Source organism: Lonchura striata, chromosome 6, assembly GCF_050655825.1.
Source record: "Lonchura striata isolate lonStrDom1 chromosome 6, ASM5065582v1, whole genome shotgun sequence".
NCBI classification, from domain to species: Eukaryota; Metazoa; Chordata; class Aves; order Passeriformes; family Estrildidae; genus Lonchura; species Lonchura striata.
The window spans coordinates 36,154,770-36,178,800 of NC_140708.1; the positions used below are offsets into that span (position 1 = coordinate 36,154,770).

The 24,031-nt window shown below is 39.3% G+C and overlaps 1 protein-coding gene and 1 long non-coding RNA gene across 5 annotated transcripts in view; both read left to right on the plus strand.

Moving 5' to 3' along the window:
• The window catches only part of WDR11 (WD repeat domain 11), a 35,526-nt gene extending 24,396 nt beyond the window's left edge, over positions 1-11,130 (plus strand). For all 4 annotated transcript variants that reach the window (XM_021529285.4, XM_021529284.4, XM_021529286.4 and 1 more), the window contains exons 20-29: positions 1,519-1,627; positions 2,339-2,401; positions 3,378-3,443; positions 4,158-4,326; positions 4,564-4,659; positions 5,014-5,179; positions 6,022-6,119; positions 7,473-7,618; positions 8,390-8,469; positions 8,994-11,130. In XM_021529285.4, coding sequence (XP_021384960.1) covers positions 1,519-1,627; positions 2,339-2,401; positions 3,378-3,443; positions 4,158-4,326; positions 4,564-4,659; positions 5,014-5,179; positions 6,022-6,119; positions 7,473-7,618; positions 8,390-8,469; positions 8,994-9,151 — 1,151 coding nt within the window. In that variant the 3' untranslated portion in view covers positions 9,152-11,130. The remainder of the gene's footprint in view (positions 1-1,518; positions 1,628-2,338; positions 2,402-3,377; positions 3,444-4,157; positions 4,327-4,563; positions 4,660-5,013; positions 5,180-6,021; positions 6,120-7,472; positions 7,619-8,389; positions 8,470-8,993) is intronic.
• A 3,081-nt stretch (positions 11,131-14,211) lies between these two features.
• LOC146767085 (uncharacterized) overlaps positions 14,212-24,031 on the plus strand; it is a 34,602-nt gene continuing 24,782 nt past the window's right edge. Inside the window, exon 1 of the long non-coding RNA XR_014956345.1 lies at positions 14,212-14,346. This is a non-coding gene — a long non-coding RNA (uncharacterized LOC146767085). The remainder of the gene's footprint in view (positions 14,347-24,031) is intronic.

A 24,031-nucleotide genomic window follows, 5' to 3' on the forward strand; every position in this document is an offset into this window, starting at 1 on the left:
TCTACTGCTTTTCATAGATACAGCTAAATCTTTTATGCTTAAGTCATATGCATGAGTTTTTTAATCTCCGAAATAGCACATACTTTTTGATATCTTAATTTAAATATAAATGAAGAAAATAAGAACATTTTTTGTACAAATATATAGCAAATTGATTTTAAAAGCATTGACATATCAATTAGGTATCAGTACCTGCATCACTGATACTCATTACATGATTTAGAAACATTTGTTGATGGGTAAAAATGTATTTTCTGGGATTTTTTCAGGTGTCTGTAGACTGATTCATTGCTCTTTAAACTGACCTTTAAAATAGCAATATTAGTGCTATTTACCTTTTTAGCCATATATCTAAGAAGGAAGTTTAAATATTTAACTAGTTAAAGAAACTACATTTTTTTGTATTTATTATTACTGGTATTCCAAATAACTCTTCTTCTTGTTGCCCTTTGAGTCAATCCTACCTTTACTCATACAATTTCCTTAAGACATTTCCTTAAAACCCAGTAGATTCTAAGACATATGCAATAAACTGTGATGTGGGGAGCTGTGGTGTGGGTTTGTTTGAGGAAACATGTAATTTATCACAGCCATTTTTGCTATCAAAGGAGTGTTCTGCAATAATAAGTTATAAAGATGGATGTTGTAAAGCCAAGCACACTGAGATGAGGCTGTGCCAGCTCTAAGGCTGCTGTGATTGAGCTGTCCTTCTGTGGTAATGTTTTAATTGCCAAATCACATTTGCAAGAGTCCTACATCACTCAGTGCACACGAAGTACAGGGAATTGTGAATGTTTAATGATGGAGCTGCTTTTGGTACTTGTTCTACTCCTCAGTCACTGGGTAGCGTTTGCTGCCTGTCACCCACACCTTGTTCTGGATACTGAACTGACTTCTGCACTTGTGTGACAGCCCTGATGTATGATTTGTATGTTATTAAACTTCCCACCATCTTTTCCAGATGATGGGGTTTAATCCTTGTATTGTACTGTAGGAATTAGGGGGCAAAGCAAAACTAAACATTCTTTATGGTACATATGGCATAGCTTTACTCACTTTGCACTATGTAGCAATAATCATTGTACAGATAATTGCACAGCAATAATCAAAGCCAGTACAGTGAATTCCAGGAGTCTGTGGCTAAACCCACTATGGAATATCCTGAAATTCTCAATTGAGCATGGTTGATAAGCCTGTACCTTCTATGCAATGTTTTTGCTTGAGTGTAGTGAAAGCTTTTATGTCCAGCAGCCTGTGCTTGGTGTGTGAAAAGACTTTTATGTATTATTTTCCTGGTGTTTGCAAACAAGCTGGAGCATTTTCTGGTGCACATTTTCTGTAATACATTCTCTGGTGTACATTTTCTGGAGATAGAATATTGGATGTACATTTTCTGGAGGTACATTTTTGGATGTCCATTTTCTGTGGTGCATTTTCTGTGACACATTTTCTGTAGTATATTTTCTGGAGGTACATTTTCTGACTTTCTGGATAATGAATCTCTTCCTTTTCTTTCAGAACCTGTCTGGTGTCCCTATCTGCTTGTTCCAAGGGCTTCATTAGCTTTAAAAGCATTCCTGCTGCATCAGCCTTGGGATGAGAAATATTCTCTAGATATTATGGACATGTAAGAAGAAATATAGTTTTATATATAACATTATTTTTTAAAACCTACAGATTTTATTAGTCTTTCTGTGCAAATAACTGTTGGATGTATAAGTTTCCTCACTCTTGGGGACAATCAAAATTATAATTATCTCACTATTTATTGCTAAAAGTTACACATAGCTAAAACTCTTAAGGTTTTTTCTGACTTTCAGTAGCACTTGGCTGTTAAAAGCTGCAGTCTGCTTTCAGTCCTGGCAATATTTTTATGGCATTATATTACTTCTGAGAAAAACTGTGTTCTTTTTGTTCTAGAAGTTAATGCAGCCATCAGAGTTGTTCCTCAAGTGTAAATGGAAGTGATATTCTGATAGACCTGTCTGTGCTCTTGGAGAGCCACATTCACATTGTCAGAGGAGCACATTTCTGTGTCCTGGACTGTGCTCATGGTCACTTAAAAATGCTCTGGGCATCGCCATTTTTATTAATTTTATGGTTAATGAAAAAAAGAAAAATGGGAATAGAAAGATTGGCATTTACTCTGAAGTTCAATGGGAGTAAACCAAATATTTCACTGCTGTTTTGGAACTGGTAACTGGATAAAAAGTCCTGCATTAATGGCTTACACTAAGAATATGAAAGATTGTTTCCATGTATGTGCCTGTGTTTTTCTCCTACAAGTAGTGCTCTTCCATTTCAGATAATTCTGTCCTTTTTTTTTTTTTTAATCCAGTGATTATCCAGAGAATGAAAATATTAAAAACCTTCTTCAAGAGCAGTTGAATTCATTGTCCAAGTAAGAATTTTTCTGTTATTACTTGTGTAAACTATGGAATTCTGAGAAGGCAAAATATCTGAAGTTTGCGAAAATTCAGTTAATGAAGAAAGAATTCTTTTCTCTAATGATGTACATTAAAGATGCCTGAGAAATGACAGTTTTTATTAAAAAAAAAAGTTACTTTTTCTGTAATTTTTATGTAATTTTAAACTTGGTGCTTTAAAGGTGCTGATAGGGTCAGTACATGATTTGCAACTCACCTGTGAGCATTTGGAATGTTTTAAGCAGTACTTCTCAGGGATTTAGACATTCTTTATGCTGGTTCAGACTGCATTGGACACTTCTACTTAAATACTCCAAGGTTTGTTAGGATATTTGAGCTGTGAGGAAAAAAAAGATAATTCCAGAAATCCTTTGTTGAAGATAAAATTCCAGAATAATGTTGATGCACATTGCTGTATTTACACAGAAAACAGATTTTGGCATTCAATTTAAACCTTGAAAATTATAGTTAAAGCTAGTAAATAGACCATTTTGTCCCTTTTCCTTTTGTCCTTTCATTTACTAGGATGGAAAAGGTAACAACCTATTTTTATCCCGTTTGAAACACCTGTGGAAAGCCTAAATTCATGTATGTGCATCCCTTCTGCTGTGAGACTACATAGCTGCAAGATTATTTGTAGCTGAATTAATATTGTAATTAGTAGAATTACTGCAGACTAATTGGCAGCTTTGCATACACCCTGGTGGTGATTCTCTATATTGCAAGGATAAAGAGTTCCTGATTGACCCCCTGCATTTGCCCCTGGACATCAGTTATATTTCAAATCATATATAATTCCTGTTTTAATTGTTTTCATAAATGCAATTTTTTATTTCAGAAAAGAAATAGTGTATTTTGGGCGTTGATCTTTTCAGTTTGTTTGTGTTGTGTTCAAAAGCAACCAGTCCTGCTCAGCATTTTATAGATTGTTTAACACTTTGTCTTTTGCAGTGACATAAAGAAACTTCTGCTTGATCCTGATTTTACTCTCCTGCAGAGATGTCTCCTGGTTGCCAGGTAGTAGAGATTCAGATAAACACAGGAAATGTTTCCTAGGAAAATCTTGATGCTATTAATGCATGGAAATTAGCTAAAGTTAAGGAACTCACCCAGTTGTCCTTTAACTTAGCACTGTCCCCAGACTACTTTGTTACTCATTTGAGAGAGTGGTTTTAGGACTAAAATGGAAATGTTACCTCACTGAAACACTTTTATTTGCTTGCTGGATACAAGGAACTTCCCTCAGTTTTGGTGGCACTTTTATAATTGCAGTTCTGGCAGCCACATTACATTGAGTTGTTGATGCCCCAAAATGTCATTTAGAACTTCACAATCGCTCTGTACAAACAGGGGAGGGCCCGGGGTTTATTTCAAGTGTATTTGTTCTGTGTGGTTCCTCTGCCTAAACTGAATTAATTTTAGTCTGTCTGTATTCAGAGATGGTTTCCAAACTTTGTGGTTGAAAGAGGATATCAGTGACTAAGTGCAAAATAATAATAAATGTCAATTTCCACATATTTCTATGCTGAACATTCCTGGGGTTTAATTGCTGTTGTAACTTACCTTGTTGAATATCATTCCATAATCCTCTTTCATAGTTTGTCCCACTGATAACACAAAGTATTTGTGTTGTCCACAGGAATGCATGGTCCTTGAGAAAATGAAATATAATTTTATGTGGTGTATGAAAAAATGCAAGCCTGTTTCACATCCTGCTTTGTATCTTCTCAGACTGTATGGGGACGAATCTGAACTGCATTTCTGGACTATTGCTGCCCACTATTTGCACAGCTTATGCCAGGAAAAGCCTGCAAAACCAGACACAGCTGTCCTTCAAGAGCAGCTGCTTAATCCTCTGGATATATGCTATGATGTGCTGTGTGAAAATTCTTACTTCCAGGTATGTCGAAGAGTTCAAAACCAAATTTAATAGGAATGTCATCAGTACAATAAACACTCACTTTCCTGTACATATTTCACTTTTATTAGTAACATACCAGTCTGGATTAAAACATTCCTCACACTTAAAAATAGAGGCTGGTCCAAAAACTGGCAAGATATGTAAATATTTTTTAAAAGCCTGGTTTTATTTCTTAAGGTAGGCTTACATTTAAAATATTTTTCCTTCTTTGTTCAGAAATTCCAGCTGGAAAGGGTAAATCTCCAGGAAGTGAAGAGATCAACATATGATCATACCAGGAAATGCGCTGATCAGCTTCTTCTGTTGGGCCAGGTTTGTGGGTAATATTTGAATTTTTTATTCTTCTTCCCTGTCTGTTTTGTGTACTTAGCCTATTTAAGGAAAGTTTTTTCTAACTATATTTATTATTTCCTACTTGTATGAACCTGGTGCAGAGTTTTTGCATTCTTATGTTAAATTTATAATGAGTTTTCAATGCTGTCCTTATTGCAAATGTCCTATTAAAATAGAATCTTAGTCACTACTAGACAGGGAGATATTTCTGTAGCCTGTTTTAGAATAACTTCCATTGTTATTTGTTCCATGTCTTAAAAAGGGTAAAAATAGAAAGGCTTTTAAACAAAATGAATATTTTGTGGTCAAAGCTGCACTTTTTTCTCTTGCCAGACTGACAGAGCAGTGCAACTACTGCTGGAAACCAGTTCAGAGAATGTACATTATTACTGTGATTCACTCAAAGCTTGCCTGGTCACAACTGTCACCTCGTCAGGGCCATCCCAAAGCACCATTAAACTGGTAGCAACCAACATGATAGCCAATGGAAAACTTGCAGGTAAATTATCTCTTTCTCTTTGCTTGTGAACTGATAATTTTCATTATTTTTAATGATGCCAGTGTAAATAGGAGTGAATCCTGCTGTGATGGATCTTACATGTTTCATGTGCTGCACTAGACACTACACAGAGTAGTTACCACAAAAATGATCAGTAATTGAGTTATAGAATCTAACTTGTCTTGATTTATTTTCACTGGAAAAGTTACTTCTGGAGTAAATCTTTAGCAGTTGTTTTCACAAAGAGAAGCTGCTTGCACATAATATGTATTTTCCACTTTTCTAATTAAAGAATTAACTAAAATTTGGTGTCCCTGTTACAAAGCATTAAATACTTATTTAGTCTCCTTTTCAATTCAGGACTTTTTTTCATAATATGTGTTTTCTTACAAGTACAGGTTAATTTTGCTTAATGCAAAAGCTGAAACATAACTGAATTATTTCAGTTAGAACCATATAACTGAAATACTCAAACATGCTGAGAAAGTTAAAAGTCTGTACTTGCCTGGAAAAAACTACTTTCCACTCTAGATTGTTAATAATTGCACTGTAGACAACATTAAATGAAAATAAAGAAGTTCCCATGAATTCTTATGTATTTAATATACAAAGATCATCATGTTTTTATGATGAGAAGTCCTGTGAACCCCTAAATTAGTGTTCAAAACAAAGATAAAGGAGAGCGTTGTGTGGCCTCTGTAGCCCGGAACGAAGATGCAATAACTGGCGTTATGGAGAGCAGTCTCAACATCTTCATGTGCTGAGGATGTGGGGATCCTTTCCCACACTTAGCAGCTCTTTTTCCTTGGATTTCCTGAGTGGAGTGCCTGTTGCTGTTGCAGAGGGGGTGCAGCTGCTGTGTCTGATTGACAAAGCTGCAGACGCCTGTCGCTACCTGCAGACCTACGGCGAGTGGAACCGTGCAGCGTGGCTGGCCAAGGTGAGTAATTCCTCACTTCTGGGCTGAGAACACCAACCACCTGCTTAGCACCTGTGCTTAGGAAGGCTAAGGAAGGTGCTGAAGTTCCCTAAATCACTGAAACATCATTTAGAAATACTATGCAGCTACGAGAAGCCAGTCCATTCAATCAGCGCTGGCAGATTCTTCAGCCTTCTGACCACATAGTCCCCTTGTTGACCACATTACAGCAATGGGGCCTAAAAGACTTGGAATACTTCATTTTCTAATTTTTCAGCAGTTTGGGAAGGTTCATATAGCTGCAGCAGTATAAAGTTGGTAATAAACTATAAAAACCCACTCCTGGGCGTGGATAATAACTGGGCAGTGACTTTTTGCTGAGCTCTATGTAGTGTGTGAGCTGATTTCAAAATTACCACCACCCACATATATTGGCATCACCCTCTGTTTTGGTGTGCAGCCATAATTACAGCAAAACTACCAGACACAGCCTTAATTCTCCACATTATAAATGGACAGGTGTTAGTAAGGATTTTTCAGCATCTCTTAAGTAAAGTTTCTGTTTTGTTTCCTGAAGAAAGAATGGAAAAGTTGTACTTTTAGGTTTACTAAGTGGGGGATTCTGCTTTTCAGAAAAAATAAGATTTTTTTCTTTTTGGTCTTCAGTAAAGGTTGAAGAGTAACTTCTTGATTTAGGAAAACTTTAGAACAGCTTGGGGCAAAAATTATGTTAATCACAGGTAAAAATGGAGTGACCCAAATGAAGTGCTTTTATACCAAGATATATCTGATTTTCCTTAATGCCGTATTAACTCAAGTAACATGCAGAGTTTTTTATTAAAAACTGATGGTTTCAGATGCTTCTGCTCAGGATGCTGCCCTAAACAGAGTGCAGCAAGAGCAGAGTGTGGGGTTGTGGTTATTCACATGCCCTCTGAACAGAGAGAGACTTAGCTTTTTCAGGATTTCTCTTGAGAGAAGCTGAAGAGAAGCTGAAGAGAAGCAGAGAAAAGGGAATCAAAACAATTCCTATCTCATTTGCTGCTCCTGTGTTTGTGCCCATGTGGAATGTGGTCTGGAGATTGCTTACCCAAGGTGATTGCTTGATTGGATTCTGGTGATGGTGTTTTGGATTCATGGACCAATTGGATCCACGTGTGTGTCGGGACTCTCAGGAGAGAGCCACGCATTTTCTAGTTAATTAGTGATAGTTCTTGTTAGTGTACATAGTTCGAGTATAATATAGTTTAATAAAGTAATTAATTAGCCTTCTGCACTCACTGGAGCTCAGACCTCATTCCTCCCCCCGGGGAAGCACTGCTGAGGCTGGCTGTGGCAGCTGGGAGCTCGCTCAGGCTCCGCTGTGTCCCGCAGGTGCGGCTGGGCTCGGAGGAGTGCGCGGACGTGCTGCGCCGCTGGGTCGACCACCTCTGCTCCCCACAGGTCAACCAGAAATCCAAGGCCATTCTGGTCCTCCTGTCTCTTGGCTGCTTCACAAAAGTTGCAGAGATGTTACACAGGTAAAGGTGAAGCAGCACAGGCTGTGTTTTCTTTTGTCCACACTTATTTCTGACATCTGTTTCTATTTTCGCATGTGTTGGACTAAGCCCTTTTCTGACCCAGAGATGGGGCAACTGAGAGGCATTTTAAAATATTTTATTCCATTTTCAGTTTCATGTGAAGGGTGAGACAATACAGATATTATAATTCATGCTATCACAATCAGAAGCCAACTATTTTCTAATTACAATACATTATAAATGTTTTTGTTATATTTCTCTGAAGTATATAATCTTATTTGCAAAACCATCCTTTAAAACTTGTTTCTAGTTCCATTTGTCTCTCAACAATGTCTATCCTATTCCATAGCATTTCTTAGTCAGTATTTCTTATCTCACAGTTTCCATACTATGTGAACGTTCTGTGAAACTTCGAGAATTCTCTACAAATCCATTTCCCACAAGCATACTTTTCTTTAATTAGATTTAACCTATGGGCAATGATTGGCATTTCATTTTATTACAGGCTTTAAGATTGCCAGCACCCATGGACCAAGCAGTAACGATTTATAGTATCTATGATTTTTTCTGATTTTTTCTGAGTAATTTCAGCCCTGATCTTTCAGGAAAATTTATAGCAAGTGTCAATTCCTGCATACAAGGAAGAAGGGGAGATCTAAAAAAGTTTTAGAAAGCCTCTCTGCAAGTGTTTTGGTGTGATGTCCTCGAATACTTTTCTGGTTTGTGTAATAACAAATTATTCTCTTTTAAATTCTTTTTTCCATTCAACAGTATGAGGTACTTTGATAGAGCAGCTTTATTTGTAGAAGCCTGTCTGAAGTACGGGGCATTTGAAGTTAATGATGATACAAATATCCTTTTTCTGAAATCCTGTCTTTCTTCACTGAATCTTCACATCTGACCTGCTGTTCTGGAAAGCTGAGCAATTATACAAACTTTTGTATTATATACTATAACTAATGCATATGTAAATATTACCTGATCCTGTTCTATGGAGTCATCAGCCTGTAAATAAAAAATGCCACTAATATGTAGATAACCTCAGGTCTAATGAATGAAAAAATCTTTGTGACATTAACATTTCTGTTACAATTTATGCCTTTGTAGCATGGTAGGTACTTAGACGTATCTGAAATGTATCTGGTTTAGTTTACAGCATTCTGCATGTTGCTTTATAAATACTAATATGAGTTGAAAAGGAGGATTTAAAGCAACTTTTTTTTCTTACTTGTCTGAAAAATAATGGATTAGCACATTTGGTAGTAATGTTCAGCATTTTCACCCTGGGAGAGCCAAGGAGTAAGAAGATGGGGGAAGGATTCAGATTGTTTTCGGTTTTGCTATTAATTTGTGTTTTCCTTAATGCTTCATTTACATAAATTGATCCACGCTGTGTATGCAGACTATGCCAGAAGCTTGAAGCTCCTGGGCTTTAAGGAGGGAGCTGCTCTCTTTGCCTCCAAAGCAGGAGAAAGTGGGAAGGAGCTTCTGAGTGAACTCAAGCAGCCGAAGGAGGAGGTGACACAGGAGTGAGAATTCTGTGTTTGTGAGGTTGTCTGGCAGACTGGAATTCCACTGGGTGAAAATACACTTTTCTCTTCAATCACTGTAATAGCTGATCTGTGGGATTTGAGCAAATACTGTTAAGTGTGTTGGAAGTCAGGATTAAGAACTGTGGTGTTGCTTTTTGTTAAATTTGTTTGCACTTTCGCAAGAGAGGAAGGAAGCTGATGATAAAATTATACAATAATATTTCCACTTTTTCAATTGTAGCAGGAATCAAATTTAAAGATGTGCTGAAAGGCTTCTATACCTGTGTCAAAGTCTGGTCCATTTACTTCTAAAAATCAAATCTTAATAGAACTTCAATACTGTTGTATTTATATGTAAAAATGATTTAGTCTGTACTGTAAAAATATAAATATATTTTAAAATAAATGGAAATCACAAAGCACATCATGGAACATCCTGGAACATCATGGCTTTTTCAGTCCAATCTCTTGTTTAAAATTACTGTTATTTTAAATCAATTCATTGTATTGTCATTTCCATAACTGCCTGGGATGGAATCTTTAACAGGTTCATTTACAAATGTTGTTCTCTTAACATTCCAGAAGTCTATGAAACATCACTTTTTCCAGTTCAGTGATTGTTATATTCCATTTTATTTTTAAGTGTGCACTCCCTGCACACTCTGGGGACTGAATTCTGCCTGTCAAAGGGTGGGGGAAGGTTTTGCCTCCAGAGCAGCAAGGTCAGGACTCTGCTGGTGCTGTCCCCAGTCTCTGCTGTGTTACTGAATGTCTGATTAACAAAAGGTGAAAAAAGCATTGTGCAAAGCCAAAACAGTGGCTTTTTCAAGACATACTTCTGCTGACATATCTGATGGTCCACATACACAAGGATGCCACCAAAAACCTCTTTTCTGATTTTTGCCAGTATTTCAGTTCTTGTTTGTGTTACTGTTTCTAATGTCAGATTTATGCATCCCTGTCTCTTTTCTTTGTATTATTGATGAGAAATTTTACAAGTGAGGAGTGGGTGCTGGTGGTACACTGCCCTTGCAGCCTCAAGGCTGTGGCATTTAGGCTAAAAACCTAAATTCTTCTTTTTCTCAGCTTGTTGGAGCTACTGAAGTTGAGTTTGTTGTCATGAAAAGAATCCTATAAAATATCTCTCATTTGAATGTAATTTTTGTGTTGTCTACTTACAGTAACAGAACATTGGATTCTCCTTTTGTTCAAGGATTTGTGGATATGTGTTCAGAACTCCCATCAGCTTTGGGACATCTCCAGCTCCAGAAAACTTTTGGTTCAAGTCTTAAATAACATTTCTGATAAAATTGGAAAGTATAGACTATTCAAGTCTTTTTGAATAGAAACTGAAAAAGGGAGTTTCATCATTCTGAGCAGAAAAGTAGGAGTTATAACTGCAATGTGTTGTTTTTGTTCTTGTCACATCTTACATAAATAACCTTAAAATACCTTTTGTTCAGTGTATTGTGAATTGTGCTTATGTTGTTGCTTTAGCTTGGGAAAGTGAGTATACAAGGAAATTTGCCTTAAGTATTATGTGAGCAGCAGAATTAATCAAAATTAACTGTAATTAGCAGTGGCCTGAATTCTGGCTCACAGTGACTGCTACAGCTCTGCTCAGTATCTTGCTTTTGTAGCAGCCCTTGTGGACAAGGCTCCCACAGAGCTGTGAGAACACCCAAACCTGTTCTTTGACAGCCCTTGAAGCTGTTTGTCAGTGGGTCTCTGAGATAAATCTACTTCAGTATACACTTGGATTTATAACTCTGAGGGTTTAAAAAAAAAACAAACCAACAACATGTTGCAAAGGCCTTTTAATACTGAATGTTTCTATAAACTTTTAAGTGTGCAGGTTGCAGGATACTTTGTGGCATTCCCAACTGGAACCTTCGTGAGGAAAATAGTGTAATAGTGATGGAAAAGTTTATTTAGATAATATTGCAGTCTCATTACAATAATAAAAATATTTTGAGGTTCTCTTGTGTCTTGATTTAATACAAGCCCATCATTGGAATTGAGTGCTGGTTGTGCTACTGTTGTCATTTTGCCTTCTGGACAGAACAATGCTCAGGGCTGGTTTAACACAGGAAGTGATTTTCCTTTGTACATCTGAGTCACATTTCCCATTTTAGTTCCAATGAAACATTGTGTTTGAGCAGTATTAATTCCCAGACTCTAGCAGCAAACATAAAATTAGTATGGGTTAAATTAGAGCAGGACGCGGTCTGCATATCCTGAGTTTTGAAAAGCACAGTGATGAAAGAAACCCCCTCCCTTTCTCTTCTCACAACCTAGAAAGTGAACTGAATGAATTTTTAAAATAAATACCATTTTAACTCCTTTAAACCCTTTGAGAATTCCTCCCTCAAAGCACTGAATTATGCAAGTATCCCCAGAGGTTTATAGTCTGTATTTTCATGGTTTTGCATTTGGAAGCTTCAGTCAGCAGTGAAACCATAACTCTGGAACCTGTGTTTGACCATCTTTGGCAATGAGGAAATGGTAAAATTGTGTTTGCTGGTCAATATACAGAGATTCTGTATAATATACAGAGATTCTGCATGCATTTGTCTTTGAACACCAGTCTTGTATTAATTATGTGGAATGTTTGATTAGCAGAGCAGAGTATTCAGTAACTGTTGAAAGATTCTTTTGCAAAAGGCCAGCCAGGACCTTTGGAAATAAGGAATTTTTTGGGCATTTAGGTTGTCTAGATGAGGAACTTCTAGTTGGAGAAAATCTTGCAGCACAATTAGTGGTGGTTACCCCTCTCATTGTTTTATATGAATAATTTTGGCCTTCCCTGATCAACAACAAAAAAACAAAATGAGACAAAAGCTTAAAATTGAGTCTGTAGGAATGCATAAATATTCTTCAGTTCAGTGAAGCTTGTGAAATTTGTTCATCCCTGGAGCTCAGTCAGTCCCACAGGCAGTTTCTCTCCCCATTTTGTGCTCACATTCCACTGGTGGTTGTACAACCTGAGGGAAGCTCACGGTGAATATTGTCATGGGACTCTCTTGGCAGAGCTGAATTTTAAAAATGGGCTTAATTCTTTTCAGTTCCTGATGTGGTCTTTAAAAAAAAGTCCAAATTATTTCAGTTTTCTGATAATGGATTTACTTATTCTCTCAGTGAAAAGTGTAGAAAATGGTCTTTCAGCTTGGCTTCAGTAAAGGCAGGCCCTAATTAGAGTTTTAATTGGATCATTCTGTGCTTCACAATAAAGGCAGTCTGTAAATTAAACATATTGACCAACAGTGTCTAAAATTGCCTAACTTGGGTCAATTTCTGAAGTACTTCTGAAAAAATTCAGTTTAATTCTGTGTGGATGTGTTTATATACACACATATACATGGAATTGATTCAGGGGGAATAATTAGGGAAAATGACTACATAAAATATTTGATTGTAGTGTAAAAATTATTAGTACTATATTGCAAATTATTTATCATTTGCTTTCATTAAAATGCAGTCTGCCAGTTTAGAGACACTGCAGCCAGAGAGAGGCATTTATTATACATCAAGAAACCTGGCCCAGGGTGTTGATGTTGAGTGTCTGAGCAAATAATCTGAGAGATCATTTTTGGTGCAGCTGACTCTGGAGACAGAAAATGAGGACAGTCACTGACTCTTCAATGGGGAATGGGTTTGGTTTAGGTGATTACTTACTGCCTAAAATTGTATTCTAAAAGTTCAACTAAAATTTAATTGCTGGGGAGAAGGAGAATAATAACAGCTTACAAAAGAGTAGGGTTTGGAGGTTTTTTTATAATTATTTATTTATTTCTCAGAATAATTCATCACAACTTTAATATTTATGTAACCATTCATTAATGAGTTGAGAGTAAAAAAACTGATACCCACAGATCCGAGCAGTGACATAAAATTCTTTAATGAGGCTGATAGTGACCCACTGATATTTTTGAGTTGAGAATTCTCATAGTAAATTGTTCAGTTTCTACTTAAACGCTGAAGATAAGGAAGGGGAAAAAATAAGAGTGAGGAAAGGATGGGGGGAAGTGTTTAAGAGGCTTCTGTAGGAATGGGAGAATGGCAAAACAAATCCAGGAGGTGGATGCTGCTGAGGTGTTTGCAGATACTCAAGGCAAAAGCTTTAATAAAGGCTAATTCAGAGAGGGGTTCAGCAGAGCTCTGTTCTCACCTCTCCAAGGGCTGCAGTACTGAAAGATTAAATTGCAAAGTCAATATCTGTTCATTTCCCAAGCTGATTTCAAATTCTTTCCCAACTCCACACCCATTGCAGGAGTTAGTGCCGTGCTGTCATTGTTTGTGGAGCTGGGATCTCGCAGTTCCTTCACGGGCAAAGTGCATTTTGTCCATTCCCGTTGATTTCAGCGGAAAAGAAACACCTTAAAAACCCAAAATTAAATTTTTTAGAAGCAGACTGGTGGATTTGGACTCGTTGAAGTTCTATTCTGTGGAAGGACAGTACAAACTGCAGACCTGAATCCTGCCTATCCTAAAGATGGGCAGAGTCAGAATTTACTGCCCATGTGCAAAGTGCTTTCCTTCCTCTCTTATTTTACTCCTTTAATCAGAAAACATCCACCTCTTGAAACGTGCCTGTTTTCTGACTAGTATTTATTATGTGTGGTGAATTAAGCCCTCCTACCTAAGTGCATCCTCCCACCTGATAATTTAAGTGATTTCCTGTAAATTGTAACAGTAACCTAACTACATAAACTCAGCCTGTTCTAAAGAATTGATTATCAGAAGGCTCCCAGCCTCCTGTAGCAGAGACCCTGTTCTCCCTTGCTCTCCTGTCTCCTCAGCCCAGCTGAACAAATCCAGCTGTAATGAGCTGGATGTGGAATACCCAATTAAAAGGGGAAATACTGCAAAGGGTAAAATTGAACATCCAGGTGGAAGTCATAAGCACACTTTGAGGGATTACTGCTGGCATCTCATCCATCTACTCTGGCAGAACAAAAGCAGAAAAGATGCAAATGTAGCTGAAATAAAGCCTCTAGATTTTAGTTGTTAAAGTTATTAAAAAAATATCTATAATTTCTTTGCATTTAACTTGCTATTAGTGTGGTTTGTTTTTTGTTTGTTTTTGTTTTGAGACTTAAAATGGCCTTCTGGCTTGGTTGTAATGATTTAGAAGAAAAAGAAAAGTGTGGATCGCCAAAGGAGGGAAGCAGCACATTTTAAATGCAGCCACGGAAGGTAAGTGATTATTTAGTTTATTTTTTTTGCATTATTTAATTTATTTCAGTCTTGAAAAATCTTTGAGCAGCAATTACAATTAGGTGATACTAAGTTTATTTCCATGCTATTCATTGAAACTATTGGTCCCCTTTCATAGGTTAAACTTCCCCCTCTGTTGAAGATTATTTTAGGTTGTGGGGTGGTTTTGTGTGGTGGAAAACTTTTTTGGTTTTAATTAATGTTTTTAAAGAAAGGTTTAGTAGTTTCTTGTTGTTTGGTTTTATGGTTGTTTATTCTAAGTTATTTGAAAGATTGTTTTTTGGGTTGTTGTGGTTTGTTTAGTAGCTTAGGTAAAAGTATGTATATTTTTGATTTTTTTTTTGTTGTTTTTTGGGTTTTTTGGTTTTTTTGTTTAGGGTTGGTGTTATTTTTTATATGGCATATTATGTGTTATATGTTTATAGTATTTTTAATATTTATTATTTATATTAAATGGTGTTTTTTATTTTAAACTAATTTGTGAATGCTAATATTAAAAACATGGAGGTAAGGAAGAAGAAAGAAGGATGATAGGATAGGTTTAGATATTTTTATTTTAAAATTTTTGACTTTTATGTATGAAATAAACTTTTTTGTATAGGTGTTAAAACTTTTAATAATATTAATTTTTTTATTTTGTATTTATTTTTGTAATAATATTTAAACTTTTGTGACTCTTTGCTTTTCTTGTAAAGTTGGTAAATTACTCTATGGCTTAAACTTAACATTACGGTTATTTCTAGCTGCTTGCTAGGGTTTTAAACGCTTTTGACTGGGGCTTGGAACCTCTAAAAATGTCTGAGGGACGTTTTGAGTTCCCACACCCCTCCACCTTCCCCTTTTCTCCTCCTCCCCTGCAGGTGCAGCATCCAAAGCAGGAGTTGTGCTGGGGAGGGAACAGCTCCTGGGCAGATGCTGCAGGGAAAGCCAAAGTTCCTGGCACAGCAAACTCAGCAGTGCTGAAGGCAAGGAGGAGAAATACTCCTTGGCCCAGCTTCAAGGTTTTCTTTCTGAAAATCAGATCCCCAAGTTGAAAATACTTTTTTTTTTTTTTTGCCCATGTCATTGTCACGGCTACTTCATTTAGCAAAGAGTGGCTGCAGGTCAGGAGGGTTCCCCCTGGCAAACTCTGCTTCAGTGGCTGCTTTCCAGAGGTTTATTGAGTGCTTGTGTTATCCATTGGGCAAAACAGATGCCAGCAGGTGGTTTTTAAAAATTCAGTGTTATTGCTTTTCACCCTGGTGTAGCAGGAGATAATAGAGTTATATTAGACTTGTCTGGCTTTTATTTCACTTGCTGTAACTAATAAAAAGCTACAGGCAACAAATTTTAGTTGCAAAATAAGGTCATCTTTCTGTTTTTTTTTTTTTTTTTTTTTTTTTTTTTTGTTTGTTTGTTTGTTTTTTTTGTGTGTGTGGTCATTTTTTCAAACTGGTTTCCTATTTATGGCCCTGCTGAGTAAATCTTTTTTTCCCCTGCTTTTGGAATCCAACCAGAGGCTTATGAACAATGGTGTAATTTGGTGACCCTTTGGAAATGCTTTTTTCCAGCATTGTTTGTGAACTTTTATACACACACACCTCTTTCTGCCTTTTTGCTTTCTGTCTCTAGTCATTCTTTATATAAAAGGCGAGTTCCTCTGGTGTTTTCTGTAGTGTGCAGAACCAGCTACAGAAAGCTTTGAGCTTCTCCAGAGCTCTGTAACTCTTGTCTGGATTTTCTGTGTAATTCTTTTGTGTGGCTTCAGCTCCAGCATTTGCATGTCCTAGGAAAAAACAAGTTTTTTCTGCTGTAGATGTCATTTTTTCAAGAACCAGCTTTTGATCTTACCTTCCTGGCTCCTAAATGAACTTTTTTCCCTTGGTGGTTTAGTCACCAACCACTTTTCTTTTGAGGAGAAAATTGCTTTGGGAACAGAAGGACATTTATTAAAGCAAAAGACTTAATGTTTGAAAGGCAGCTGGGGATCTCTACAACAAAACTCAAAACAAAATTTTAAAAATGCCAAAAAACAGAAAAGAAACACTCCCCCCCCCAAAAAAAAAACCCAAACAAACTCAAAACACAAGCCCTCCCCCCGCCAAAAAAAAAAAACAAAACAAAAAAAAACCCAACCAACCAAAAAAAACCAACACAAACACCTCCCTCCCCTCAAATCTGAGTCTTTTCTTTCCTACCATGTTCTATTTCAATAATTTCTTGCACCTGGAATTTTAACTGGTACCCACAGCACTGGCAATACTGGATCTCAGTCTCTGGTTGTTGGCATCCAATCCCTAGAGCAGCTGATTGATTTGGAGTACTTGTTGGCTTGTTTCTTAATTGCTGACAGCTCAAAAAATTCATTTCCACAATCTGAAGATTGATTTACAAATTGTCAGCATTTTTTTTTGTTTTTGTTTTTTTCTTTTTCTATGTTGCACAACTAAATAGGAGCTGGCACATGCAAAATACTGTACAAACCAGCCCATGCTTCCTACATTTGGGGAAGGCAGGCATGGCCATTTATCCAAGCTGGGAAAAAATTTTCTTTCTCCTTTTAGAAAAATAATTCTTAAATCCTTATCAAGCCAAGGAGCCTTTTCTTTCTGTTTCTTCCAGTTCTACTCTGTGGTTTACCTCAGCATCTGCTTTCTTTTTCCAGTGGAGAGTTAAGCCTGGCTTTGATTAAAAGGCAGCTGAAAGGCAGATTAATGCAAGGAAAAGCAACCTGGCTAATCAGGGAAGAGAGCAGGGAGGGAATTTGTCAGAGATCACCTGGATGTGATGTTTTCTGGTAGCAGCTTTTTTGCCCAGTAGGACTAAGCCAATGGGTTTATTCTTATTTTAGGCCACAACCATCTCCTCAAAAAGCCAAGGCACATTCTTTGAACCGAACTGAAATCATCTGTTTATCTTTTCTGACTGCTTTGCAGGCACATTCCTTGGCCACAAGATTATTTGCAAAGCACATTTTTCTCTTTCCCATTCCTCCACATTTTCATGTTTGATGAACTTTTAAAATATTTGTGTTTCTGTGAAACTCCAGCGCTTTGAGATAACAAATGAATTCAGGGACACGAGTCCCAGGAAGGAGGAGGGAGCTGAAGTTTTTCATCCTGGAGCAAAGGGGGATCAGGGGGGACCTTGTGGCTCTGCACAGCTCCTGGCAGGAGGGGACAGCCAGGAACAGGGACAGGAGCAGAGGGAGCAGCCTCCAATTTCACCAGGGGACATTCAGGTCAGATATTAGGAAAGATTTCCTCACTGGAAGAGTGGTTAAGCCTGGAACAGGCTCCTCAGTGAAGTGGTGGAGGCACCATCCCTGAAAGTGCTCAGAAAACAAGTGGATGTGGCACTTGGGGCCAATCTGGATTAGTGGGCATGGTGGTATTAAGACAAAAGCTGGATTTATTAATCATGGATGTATTTTCCAGCTTTAATGATTAACTTATAATTTAATTTTTTACCATAGTTCCTATTATTTTTATTGCAATTATTGTTATCACTGTTAGCATTATCATTATTAAAATTTTAGCATTATTGTACTTATCATTATTTTGCCCCTTGCTGTGCTCAATACTCTGCCACAAGCACTTTCCCTTTTCAGCTGAAATTTTCCCTACTCCTAAAACTCCTGCCCCATCCCCTCGGAGTTCAAACACTTCACCATAGCAGCTTTAATATCGAATTATTTCACTGAAATCCTGGGAGTTTGCAGCTGCTGCAGGAGAGGGCAGCAGAGATCAGGGAATGGAGAGGGTTGGGAGCAGCCTCTCCTCAGCCAAAGGGATCGGAGTTTTCTCTCCCTGTTTTCAGTCCTGGAGGAGTGGCAGCTCCCAGGCACCACCAAAAAGGAATGACTTCAGATATGGATTTTAGCATCAGCTATAAATAGCTACAGGAAAGGAAAGAAGGACATTGAGAGTGTCCAGTTTTCTTGTAAAAGCAGGAGCTCAGGTTGTCATTAAACATAAGGTCACACCTCACTTGAAATCTGTTCTGATTTGGCAAAAAGGAAATGCGTGAAAATAAGTGTGATTTAAAGCTTTATTTTGCATCTAATGTCTAATGCTGGAAAGGTGGGGTTTGCTTCAGAACTTGGTTGTGGTCAAGTCTGGTTCAGTTTATTTTTGTGCTGATGATGCCTCAGGTTTCAGCTTTTCTATTTTCCAGACTCTGTGCTGCTTTAGTGGGTCTGAGCTTCATATCAGGGGATGCTGAGCTCTGCACAGAGCAGAGACACAAAACAATTCCTGCTCCAGCTGGGCACCAAGGACAAATGATCCAAACCTCAGCCCAGGAGCACAAACACCGTGGGCTGGAGAGAGAAAATCCAGCAGGGTGGGACTGCCTGGGCTGGAGCTGGAATGGGACAATGAACTCCAAGGTGCCAATGGAGCAGAACTGATCCCAGGGAGAGCCCCGGGAGCGCTCGTGCATTTTGGGACCATTTTGGGTCATTTGGGTGCAGCCCTGGCTGGGCTCTGGTGCTGCCCAAGGTGGATCCATGAGGAGATCCTGGAATAAATCCCTGCTTTATTCTGTGACTCTGCCCAGCCTCTGCTCTAGGGCAGCCTGCACAAGGCATCACTGAAGGATTTCCTTTTAATTACTGAGAGGAAAGGGGAGATTTTCTCCCTGGAGAGTGCTGGGAGCAGATCTAATGCACCCACAGAGATTGCAAAGTGTGTCCTGTGTTGGAGCAGCAGAAGGAAAATTGTTTCTGCATTAACCTGGGCATCAGAGGGTGCTTGTGCCAATAACCCCCAGAATTGCTGGCAGCATTCCTGGGTACCAGCAGAGATCACAGCACCTTATCCTTTGTGCCTGTGTGTAGGAAGAAGAAAGAATCAGTGAGAGGTTATGACAGGAAAAATTCTTTCTTGTGGGTTCCAAAGGTATAACCCTCAGCACCTGCTGGTGTAGGTGTCTCTGGTCAGCAGCAAGTTGTCTGTGAATTTTATATGATTTTAGTGTATTTAAGTAAACTAGAAAGTACTGGAAGCAGAACTGGGCAGAGGCACGGGTGTAGCTGGGACAAGAGATATGCTGGAATAATCTTTTATTATTGTTATTAAGCTTTTCACTGTTGCATGAGGCACTAAATTCTCCCTTCAGCTCCACAGCATCCCCTCTGGGGGGATACCAAACCCAGTGATTTCCCTTTCCATGTGCACTTACCATGGCGCTCAAATTTCTACTCCAGATAATTCTGAGTTCTAGCTCAGCAGGAAGAAGCAACCTCTGCATCTGCAGCTGGAAAACAAACACAGAAGTGGGTTTAATTTTTTGGTAGAAGCACCTAATGTCTCTAACTAGTGACAAGAGTCTGTGGTGGTGCCCTTTGTTGAGGCCAGCTCTGCAAAGGAGTGGTGTTGTCCCATCCCTGTGTGTGTCCCTGTGGAGGACAGGCACAGGCAGGTTCCTCCTGTGCTGCCACCAAAGCGTGTCCCTTGCTGCACCCAGTTCTTTATGGTCAGAAATGGCAGGAGAACAAGGAGAACACTGGATCTGGTGCTAACAGGACCCTCACCTTCACCCTGACAGCTCCTCCAGTTGCCCAAAAAGCACCCCCACACCCCATGGCTTTGGGGGCTGCTTTGTCTCAGCTCTTGGCCTTGCTCTCCCAGGATTTGGGGTGAGATGCTCTGAGTGCTCCTGGCTCCCTCCTTTGCAGGTTCAGCCCAGAGCCAGCTCAGGCTCACAGCACCTGCACCCCCACTGGAGAGGATCAATTCCTCACAAAAATAAAGATGATGCAATGAATGCCAGGGGAGCTCCCTCCCAGAAGCAATCCTGGGTTCAGTAATGCAGTTTTTGCTTAGCTCCCTTCTTAAAAGATAAATTAATTCCCCTGGGCCAGAGCCCCTGCTCTGTGCTCACAGTTCTGGCTCTGTCTGGGGTTTGTCCTTTAACCCCACATGAACCAGGAGTATCTGCTCTGAAAGAGTCCATTTCATTTTCTTTTCAAAATATGTATTTCTCATGGCTTCCTACTCCCTCAGTGAGAACTTCTAAAGGTGCCTTTTGTCAGATTTATTCTCAGTTAAGTAAAAATGCCACGGTCCATCCCTGACTGCTGGAAAGGCCAAAAGGCCAATGGAAGCAAACTGATTTTTTGCCTTACTGAAGTAACTAAGTGCAGCTTTTAGAGCTCTACCCCTCTGTATATCAAGTATTGATATGTGACTTCTAATGTACAAAATCCCACTTGATAAGAGAAAAGGGAAAAATACCCAAATTGTTTTGTTTCAATTTTTCATTTGTTGTGGAGATGTTTAACTCTACAACCTTTAAAAACACATCACCACAATGAGTTGATATGAGTATATCCCTTTGCCATATGGAATGTTCATGAAAAACATGGCAAAGCCATTTTTACCTGAAATTATGTAGGAATAAATAATGAGTAGGGAAAGAACCATGAGCATGGGCTGGAGCATTTTCCCAGGACAGCTCTTGGCACAAGAGGCAGGACTGATGGGCACCACTCTTGGGGGGCTTGTAAAAATATTCCTGGAGAGGAAAAGGGACTCTGGAATCTTTTCAGGAGTGTTTATCTGTCAGCCTAAAGCTTCTCAGCCAGTGCACAGAGGCTGAGAAGGTGCCTGAAGCTATCAGCCAGCCTTGTCTCTATTAAAAGCAGGGGACATTTCCCAGGAATTAAACCAAACCCAACCATTATGGAACAGGGACTGAGCACTGCTGGGCTCCAAGAGTTGCTGTCATCTTTGGGGAAGTGCCAAAATGAGCAGGACTGCAGCAAAGGGCAGAGAAAACCTTAATTCTGTGCATCTCAGAAATGTTTGTAATTGGGAAGAGCAGAGGAACAGCAGCAGGAGATTTTTTAGATTGCAGCCCTTCATGCACCACGAGTAAGGAATTGTGTGATTTCAGTTTTAACCACCTTGTATTGCTGACTTTTGTCCCAAATGCCTTTCAAGGTCCAGTTTGTTGCTACCATATTTTTTTTTTTTAACCCACTGCTTTCTTCTGCCTTTCTGCTGGCAAATCTTCCCCATCCTTTTCCTCTTTGTCTCTGATAGATGAAAACATGTTTGCACAGAGGAATGACTTAACACTGAAAGGCTCAGCTCCCTCCAAAATCTTCCCTCCTTTTCACATCTCTGTAGGATTTCATCCCTGCCAGCTCCTCTCCCAAGTTCCAAGCTGCTTACGTAGGTAGCTTTTGAAGGCAGTTCTCCTGTCAGTGTCAGAGGTTTTTATGGCAGTAATTATCTCAGGATGAATACTTGGTTGGGATCAAAGGTTTCAATTAATGTCTTTTGGGCTTTATTTTGTTTCGTTGGGGTTTTTCTTAAAAGTTTCTGTGTGCAGATCATAGGCTGCTGTTTAATTTCATCTTCCAAACTTTTAATTATTTAAAGTTTTGCCCTTTTTCCTTTGACTAACGTGTTTCAGGTTCCCTGTGGGAGTCCAGTTCAGGATTCAGTAATAAAACTGAGTGAAGAGTTAATTGCTTGGGCTCTGTCCCATCCTATTGTCTGCCCTCTGACTTAACAGCTAAAATCCTTAAAATGACATAGCTGGTGGGAACAGTGGCATTCATGTGAGGTGAATAATCTCCAAGAGAGCTTTTCAAATTCACTGTGAGGCATCTTCAGGATGTAACTGAGCAGTGCTTTTCTGAAGCCAGTTGTACAGCAGCTGAGGGTCTGCCCAAAGATTCCTTGTGCACCACGCCTTCCCTAAACTCATTCAAGTTATTCAAAGAGAATCAAATGACAGTGGATAAAAAAAAAAAAAAAAAAAAAAAAAAAAAAAAAATCAGCAAAGTGAAGTCATATTTGTTTTGAAAGCTTGTAGAAAATGGTTGGATTCTTTTCTGCAACGTTGGCAGGCTCTGATTCAGCTCTGGCAGTAATTATTCAGAGGAAAGATGGATTCTGTATGAGAGAGAACGAGAGAAAATACACATAATTCCCAGGGAGTCTTGCCAGTCTGTGCAATTATACTGATTTCTGACATCTCTGGACAGTGGGAGAGGATAGAAATGAAGTTCCTGTTTGATCCACATGAATTGCTGAGGTGGAGAAGCCAGCCTGTCTCCCAAGGTGCTGCCTGATCCCACGTCTGCCCCTGTGGTTGTGGCCAGGCAGGAGGTCAGCTCTTAGCCCTCCCCAGATTTGGAGTCTGATTTAAAATTACAATTTCTGCTAAAAACCCATGTGCTGCCCCGCCAGATGGAACTGCCTGGTTTCAGCTTGTAGCCATCCATCCTGGGGTGGAGCTGAGGATTTTTCTGTTGGCCAAAGCCAGCTGGGAGCAGCTCTGGCCCCTGGGCAGGGTGATCCCAGCAGCATCTTCCACTGCCAGGGGCACCCAGCTCCCAAATTTCTGCTCCCACGTGGTGTCACACAGTGGATGTGTCCCTGTCCCTTTCCCTGCCATCCCCCTCCTTGCACATTGAATCTCTGTGCTGGTCCTGATCCTTCCAGTGTTGTCTGGCTCAACTTTGGCTAAAAAACACACAAAATTCACCAAACTTTTGTGGCATATAAGCAGCAGAATGGTTTTCTGGTAAAAACTTTTGGTATAAAGGTCAGTGGGGCCTGGGGAGTTTTTGGTGCCTATGGTTTTGAATCAGGGTCAGGGACTATAAGTCCTTCTCAAGCCTTCGATACTCCTGTTTAAATGCAGACAGTTAAATTCTGTTCATCTTCACTAATTCAGGCATGAACAACAGCTTAGTGAGAGTTATTTTAATATTGATTAAATGCAAAGACTGCATTAGGTAAAACACCTTGTTCTAAACTGGATCTACTTTCCTCTAAATTCCATTTTTCTCTGTAGAATTGTATTCATACAAAAAAAACTGAATAGAATATACTACAGTTGGATGATCTTTATAGAACTGAGTCTATTTGGGATTGTTACTCCTTATAATTTTCCTCTGGTAGCATTTTAAGCCCACATTTAAAATCGAGGTTGTTCCAAGCCTGATCCAACCTGGCCTTGGACATTTCCAGGGACCAGGGGCATCCACAGCTCCTCTGGGCACCTGTGCCAGGACCTCACCACCCTCACAGGGATTTTTTTTTTTTTCCTAATATTTAATCTAAATCTTTCAGTTTGAAGCCATTTTCCCTTGTTCTGTCCCTACACACTCTTGTAAAAAAATCCCTCTCCATCTTTCCTGTAGGTTTCCTTTAGCACCTGAGTCCAAAAAGAGACCTTGCAGCTAAAATTGTGTCTCTGATGAGGGTATCAGAGCCAGCCCAGCAGCCTGGAGCCCCTGGCCACAGGGAATAGTGCCCACCAAGCTGTTAAATCTCTGGGCAGCATTTGCTTTACCATTGCACCCAGCACCTTTGTTTGCTCCCAGCTCTTGCAGGATGAATTCCCATTGTCTGTCATTCCCAGCCCAGAATTTCTCCCTCCTGACCCTGTAGCTGGGTTGGTGGCTCAGCTCGGAGTCCCAGGACCTCACCTGAGATTTTTGCAGTGCCAGGCTGAGCTCCTGCAATGGGGCAACCAGATGCCAGCACTGGGCCAGCAGGTGAGGGTTGGCAGCACGAGGCTTTAGCTCTCATCATGCCAGAAAATCTCCCTCTGAAGTGGTTTATTCCCACTCCACGTGGGATGGAGCCAGACAGGGAGTGCTGGCCCAGAGGAATCCGTGGTGTACACTGCATAAAGAGAAGCTTTCAAGAGAGGAATG